A 7,154-nucleotide genomic window follows, 5' to 3' on the forward strand; every position below is an offset into this window, starting at 1 on the left:
GGTAGTGGCACCCGCCCTGTGGAATGCCCTCCCACCAGATGTCAAAGAGAAAAATAACTACCAAACTTTTAGAAGACATCTGAAGGCAGCCCTGTTTAGGGAAGCTTTTAATGTTTAATAGGTTATTGTATTTTAGTGTTCTGTTGGAAGCCGCCCAGAGTGGATGGGGAAACCCAGCCAGATGGGTGGGGTATAAATAATAATGAATAAATAATAATAATAATGATGATGATAATAATAAAATAATAATAATAATAATAATAATAATAATAATAATAATAATAATAACAACAACAACAACAATTAATTAGCTATTGAATCAGAGCTATGTCCTGGGAACACAATGTAATCCATCTATGCAAACCATTTTTCATTCAGGCAATGTCTTCCTAGAATATATTGTTTGTAGTCAGGTGACCTCAAAATAGCACCTCAACAGTTTGGAGCAAGGCAGTCCGCGTTTGTGCAATTTCAAATTTAATCTGCTGCTTGGAATATGATTCACATTATAAACTTTTCACGCAATGGAAATTACAGTGGAATCCCTCTACAGCAGGAGCAGTCCTGACCCCAGGGACGACTGGTTTTCGTGTCAATAATAATTCCACCCTCCCTTTTCTTTTACAGTAAACCCAGCATAAGATCTCTTCGCCATGATGGGAGTTGTTAATCACCTGTCATGGATGCAAAAGAGTGGTGGGAGGCGCCAGCTGGGGAACCCCCAAGGGAACCCCCTAGGGGATTGAGGGTGGAATGACATTGACTGGTCAGAGGGAGAAGGCACAGCTGTGCTCCCTGCATGAGAGGTCCAGGCAGTCCATTGTACCTCAGCTAGGCAGAATTAACCAGAAGGGAAATTCTGTATGCAACCACAGTTGCCAGAATGAGCAATTCTTAGCTTAATACCACCCACTATGTTTTCCTGGTAGCATTTAGTTCCTCCATTTGCTTCAAAGTAAAAAAGGCAAATCTGCCTTAAAGGGGCTTACATTTAAAAAGGGTCACACAATTCCAAAGTCTTTCTCTTTATATTCTTCCAGGCGAAGTAGCCACTTGTTCCAGTACTGACAGCATAGCTCAGAGTCTATGTAATGTGCATGTGCAGGAGAACCATCTTTGTAGGCGACCACAAGGAGGCCACAGTCAACCTGAGGAACAAAGCAAGTTCAGGAGAGGTTATGCAAGCGAAATGCTCAGCAAAATGACTTTTTTTGTTCTAGACTTAGTCTTCGACTCTTTCTACAGAATGAATTTGCTAGACATGCACATAGAGCTAACACTACAGTGTGGCTTGGGCAAGTGAGTGGTACAGGTCTCTGTGGGTGGAGGAAGCTTTTTCCACTAGCTCAGTCCTTACTCAGGCAACTTACCTGGTTTCCTTCTGGAGGAGGGCAGGAAGAGGCCTCTCTTACCCCATGCCCTTACAGAAACTAAGCAAACAAACTACTTTGCCCCAGCTCACCCAAGGTATAGGAACAACACCTTTTTCCCTGCCCCACCCTTCGCTGTCCTTATTTTTCTGGAATGTCATAGGATAAAACAGATTCAGCTCCAGAATGAGCATGTGGAAATAAAAGAGGCAGCAAGTGCAAAAACTTATTTGAATTGTCACGCTACTCAGCAGCTGCCCAGTTTACTGACCTGAAAGTTGTAATTGGCATCGTGGTTAATGGCTCCTATGTATGCTGCAACCTGGAGTGGATTGTCAAACGTATTCCGAAGAAATGGTTTCGCTTTCCCTGATGTCTTCCATTCAATTGCACATAATTTCCCACTGTGTGCCCAAGCGTAAAAAGAAAACATAGTTATGAATCAGCCAGCCAAAATGCTTGTGCTTTTTGCAGACCCTCCTCGCTGAGGGAGGGGGGTGAGGGCTTGCCCAACACCACACTGAGAAAGAGGCTCCCTGTTGGACAACCCCTCTTCTCCAGCTCCCAGTGAGATGAGGCTGCTTCCGGTTGTATAAATTCATCAGCGAAGTTTCTCATTGCTGACACAAGTGCTTCTAAAATCAGCACAACATAAGAGAGCCCATCCCAGGGCCCAGGTGAAGAGTGGAGACTTGTGCTGCTGTCAGGCTGCAGAGCTTGTGGAAGCCACTCAGCTACCTGAGGCAGAGGCAGCTCCTTCTCCTCCTGTTTTGTTACTTCAACAGAGGTGGCAATTTAGATGTGCCAAAGCTCTCTGGAGTCTCTCTCCTGATAGTCACTTCATCTGATGAAGGCACTAAGGAATGTAGGGTCCTTCAAGAGTGAAGAATTGTGGACAAAGTACCCCTGAAGAGTGCTTGTACACAATCTGAAATCAGATTTAATGTATTTGTTATGTGTGCGTTTTAATAATTTTTTTTTAAAAAAGGTGCTTGTACTGCAGCTTTGCTGCCATGGCAGCAAATAGTAGGTAGCTTTACAGCAGTAAAATTTAAAAATGTAAAATCAAGGTACAGTGGTACCTTGAGTTACAAACGCCTCAGGTTACGAACACTTCAGGTTACAAACTCCACTAACCTGGAAGAGTTACCTCGTTGAGAACTTTGCCCCAGGATGAGAACGGAAATCGTGTGCCAGCAGCGCAGTGGCAGCAAGAGGCCCCATTAGGGAAGCACGCCTCTAGTTAAGAACAGTTTCAGGTTAAGAACGGACCTCCAGAATGAATTAAGTTCGTAACTATAAGTACCACTGTACTTGGCTATTATACCTTTTTAAAAAAGCACAAACCATTTAAAGCATGAAATAAATATATGCAAAGGTGGTACAAAAGCTAGGTGGCAATAACTATGCAGAATCTCCCTACACTTTTTCTCTGAGTGGCCTGTTTTGCTGGTCTAGTATGTACAAAGCCACCCAATTTATTATTAGGGAAAAGGATGACCTAATTGAGTCACTTTGGGCAAGCTACCTTGGCTTCACTCTTGACTCAACTCCCAGAGTTTGGGAGAGGATGAATGGGATACGGTCTCCTGTGTCTCAGTTTGCAGCATAGGGCAGGTATAAATCTAGATAGTTTTAAACATTTAGGGCACAAGGCACCTGAAGTTAGACACTTTTGTCCCATTGGTTTCAATGGGAAAGCAAAGTATATGCCTAAGTCAAAATTACTTTAAAGCATTTAACATTGTTTGGAGCGTTCACGTACAGTATTATGCAAAGTTAGCCACTCACCGATATTCTGCCACACAATCCACTAGGCCTTGGTAATGAAGGGTCTCATGCTGTACTGCACTTTCAAGGACTCTCACTCCAGTAACATGTTGCAGCACATGCTGCACACTTCTTATGTAGCCAGATACATTGGTGTCTTCTTCCTGCTCCACAGAGATTTCTTCAGCTAAAAGTAAAGTTTCCATGGCTGCATGGAATAATTTACCTTGTTGAAAGATATCTGCAAAACAAGAAAAAATAATTATACCGAGTAATTATTCAAATTTTGGCTTTGCAAGGTTAATGCTGCAGACCATTTCACACATATATTGAACATATATATTATTTCATAAGCTGATTTATCGGAACTTGATGACTTGCAGATCAATGTATGAACTGCTGTGACTGAACAGTAGCATGTTCATATTCATCTACTATATGTTTTGATGGCTTGAGAATTTGTCCACTATACAGAGTATGAAAGTAATAAAAACAAAAATGGGGGAAGACAACTTGGGGTGTCAAGAGAAGGGCAGTATATGCTGTAATGCACATTCAAGGACTCTCACTTAACATCTTATTAAATTAGGACTCGTCGGGAAAATGCTTCATAACCCAAGACCCAAGGCACCTGACCCTCAATAATTTGTAAACAGCTTAAGCAACTAAGCATTCTAGTGCCAAGAATGACCTGATTCACAGTAGACTCCTGAAGAAAAGTCCCTTCTACTCCCTTAGCATTGGTTCTCTGTGTGTTCAGACAGCTCTCAGGATATCATTGCCAAACTCTGCACAAGGGTTCCCAAAGTGGTCACAGCAGTTTTCATCAAAGTTGATCACCAGCCACCATTTTTAATCAAGATGGTGGTCCAAAATGCGACTCTAGTATGACTTTGGCCATTTTTTGATGTTAAGGGTCCAGTTTGATGTGGCTTCACCAATAATGGTTCCAACATGCACCAATTTCTACTGAGCCAGTCAGCTGCTGAAAACTAATAAAGTCTATAATGGGTGCCTTTTACCTGGATTGCACATTATGTCCCTTAACTAGGGTTTGCTAACGATGGTTTGTTCATGAAAATAAGCCATGGTTTGTTGCTGGCTTACTAACATTAGCTATGACTTAGCGTTACAAGTGAAAACAGGCACCTGTAGTCTGCTGTGTCACCCCACCCAAATCACTTGTCAAACAACAAAGGTGCTAGACAAGGGTGGCTTGAAAATAACACCACTCTCAGTTCCCAGCTCCTCTCACTGGTGCTTTTCCTGAAGCTGACATTGCTGGAAACTCTGCCTAGTAACTGGACTCCTTTTGCTACTGAACTCCACTCCACTTAAGCTGAGTCACAGCTGCAGCTTAAGCTGGAGCTGCAAACTTCTTTGAACAATCACTTTGCGACAGCTGCATGCTTGACTGATTTTAGATGGTGAATGAACCAAATTTGTGAGCATGCTGTGACCCTTAAATTTCATCCCTTGTTTAGCTTGTATCTGATGCAGTATCTGCGGCTGAAAAGGTTTTTAAGCTGCACCTGCCCTATGTGACCTTAATGTAAAGTTCTTGCAACAACAGAAACCCTTCTGGGTGTGTTATATTTATGCTGTTAGGATGGGGGTTCAAACAGATGGGCTTGCACAGTTGGAAAAGGGGAGGGAAAGGGATGTGTGTGAAGTGCTGTCTTGAAACAACTGCATTTATCCTGGTAGGAAGAGCTCACAGATTTGACAGCAAAGCACAGAAAGAAAATACAGAGTGGGTGTTGAGCAAAATGAGGTTCCATTTCTGACACTGATTTGACTGACAGATTAAACTTACTGATGTGTGCATTAGTAAAAGCAGCCAAGGCCTCCAGCAGCAGAGGGGTAGGAGAAAGGCAGTGGTGATTTTTACTAAATTACATTGCTGATTCTTACTAAACTCAGAACATGGAATCATTGATTAATCCGCCCCTTTTTTTCTTGGTGATTTCAATCAACCCACCTTAGGATGTTCATATATATATATTCAATGCATTTAGTCATTGCTTACTTTTAGTGTATTCGGCAAAACCCTCTATCCCAAGTTCTAGAATCATCCGCTGTTTCCACTTCTCCAGATAAAAAGCTTGCTCCACAGGCATGGTCTGTTGTAGAACAGCTGTCACACTAGCCAAGTTTTTCCTTTGCAAACTGATTTGCAAGGGCGGTCCCGGAACAGTTTCTTGAGGCAAAGAGCTCTTATTGGGATTCATTAGAGGGCTCCAGTTCCTACACACTTTTGGTTCATCCTCCTGGTCTGAGTTCTTATATTTCCTTTCTGGTCCATTTAGCATGTTATCTTCTTCAAATACCAATTCAGGTCTTTGAGAACTGTCTTTGTAGGATGTGAGGTAGTTGATCAAATCTCTGTATTTTTCTTGGTCAATGTTTTCATACCGGATGGTTGTTTTCTTCTTCCCATAGAGAGAGCACGAAGCAGCAAGTGATCTAAACCTGAATCCTTCCTGGTTCAACATTCCTCTCAACAACATTGGGATTCTCCAACATTTTCTGTTAATGCAGAGAAATGACATCATACTGCAAGACAGTATTTACAGAAGGCTGACTCCAGAAGATGTTTCATTGAGAAATGCTTCTACTTTCCCATAATTTTCCTATTAAATATAAAAAGCTTTGGTTATTTGCTGTGTGCTGTCAGCTGGTCTGCCACTACTACTGTCAGGGTGATACATCAAATATGCTTCAGATAGCAGATTTTGAGGTAACAGTGAAGTGCAGCAAAGTATGACATATTCAATAAATAATTGCATTTTACCAGCAAGAGGGGTACAATTTAATCCTAAAATGTATTGGGCTCTCCAACTACTACCATGTATTCTTAGCTGCATTGACAATTCGCTCTGAGGCTAATTGCTCAGAAGGAAGTGCAATTAGTATCTGAGATAATCCGTTTCCCCCCAAACCTGGGTCTCCAGCTGTTTTCGGACTACAAGTCCCATCATCCCTGACCATGAGTCCTGCTAGCAAGGGATGATGGGAGTTGTAGTCACCACGGTCGCTTTCGCAGCTGAATAAAGCCGGAGCCCTGAAGAACAGTTGGAATGGGAAGCGGCTGAGGGAAGAAGATGCGTCTAAGCGGCTGGAGCGAAAGACAACTCCTTAAGAGCCACCTGAACAAGAGGCGGGAGTCACCCGGCTCGACCTCCACGTCCCGCGGGAGCGACGCCGGCCTCAGACAAACATCCCGACGGCCTCCTTCACCCGCTCGCCTCACGACGTCACTTCCGCCCGCCTTGTCCGCCGGAAGCGAAGAGCGGCAGGAGGCAAAGGAGAAGAGAAGGCGAGAGATAGAACACGGTGAATGCTACGCGCGGAAGGATATTCCGGGTTTCTTTTTTTTTTTCTTAATGTAAAGTGCCATTTATTTCATCTCCCCATGGGGAAAATAGTTTCTTAAAAAAATAAAAGCACCGTCAAAACGCTCAGCACATTCTTAAACCCCTTTCCCCAAGAAACCAAAGCCGTAAAAGGAAACATAACCAAAAATCTTTTTGAACCGTAAAATGCACCCCGCCACACACACCCAGCAAAAAGCCTCACTGTTTAGAGAGAGAGAGAGAGAGAGAGAGAGAGATATGCATTATGGGGGGGAGGAGTACAGTAATTACATCACATGATCCCACTAGTTCATTGACAACTTTTAACTCCAACACTGAATATTATCCATTCAGATCAATATTCCGGGTTTCAATACACTTCCCCTTCCCTCTCCCCACCCACCCGACGGGAGGAATCCAGAAGCAAAGCACAGTTCTTGTCCTTACTCCGCGTGCATTTTTTTATTTGTGTGCTTCATGCCATTTTGCATAGTGCGATTTAGTAAAAGCTTTCTGTCTTGGGAGCCCTTGCTATGCCGGGAGGGATCCGCCCAAGCCTCTTATCTTTGACCACAAAGAGACAGGGCTCCAGGTTTTAGGGGGCCCTCGGCAAAGCGCCCCCAAACGGCCTCTCCACCGGCATGCCCGGACAGCTCTT

General features: G+C 43.3%; 1 protein-coding gene across 1 annotated transcript; it reads right to left on the minus strand.

Annotated features, from left to right (window-relative positions):
* Positions 1-454: 454 nt before the first annotated feature.
* Positions 455-6,411, minus strand: MGME1 (mitochondrial genome maintenance exonuclease 1). Its single transcript, XM_079983416.1, has 5 exons — positions 6,290-6,411; positions 5,170-5,773; positions 3,162-3,381; positions 1,642-1,774; positions 455-1,148 (listed from the first exon to the last, which is right to left on the minus strand). The coding sequence occupies exons 2-5, from the start codon at positions 5,693-5,695 to the stop codon at positions 1,002-1,004; spliced, it is 1,026 nt and encodes a 341-aa protein (XP_079839542.1). The 5' UTR covers positions 5,696-5,773; positions 6,290-6,411; the 3' UTR covers positions 455-1,001.
* Between the last annotated feature and the right edge of the window lie 743 nt (positions 6,412-7,154).

The sequence above is a fragment of the Podarcis cretensis genome (assembly GCF_951804945.1).
Source record: "Podarcis cretensis genome assembly, chromosome: 7".
Classification (NCBI taxonomy): domain Eukaryota; kingdom Metazoa; phylum Chordata; class Lepidosauria; order Squamata; family Lacertidae; genus Podarcis; species Podarcis cretensis.

Excerpts from the sequence above, each read along its gene's own strand:
- MGME1 (XM_079983416.1), bottom strand. The coding sequence starts at position 5,695 with ATGATGTCATTTCTCTGCATTAACAGAAAATGTTGGAGAATCCCAATG. Across the intron at positions 1,775-3,161 it reads GATTGTGTGGCAGAATATCG|TGGGAAATTATGTGCAATTG; the intron begins GTGAGTGGCTAA and ends TTGGGCACACAG. Across the intron at positions 1,149-1,641 it reads ATGCCAATTACAACTTTCAG|GTTGACTGTGGCCTCCTTGT; the intron begins GTCAGTAAACTG and ends TTTGTTCCTCAG.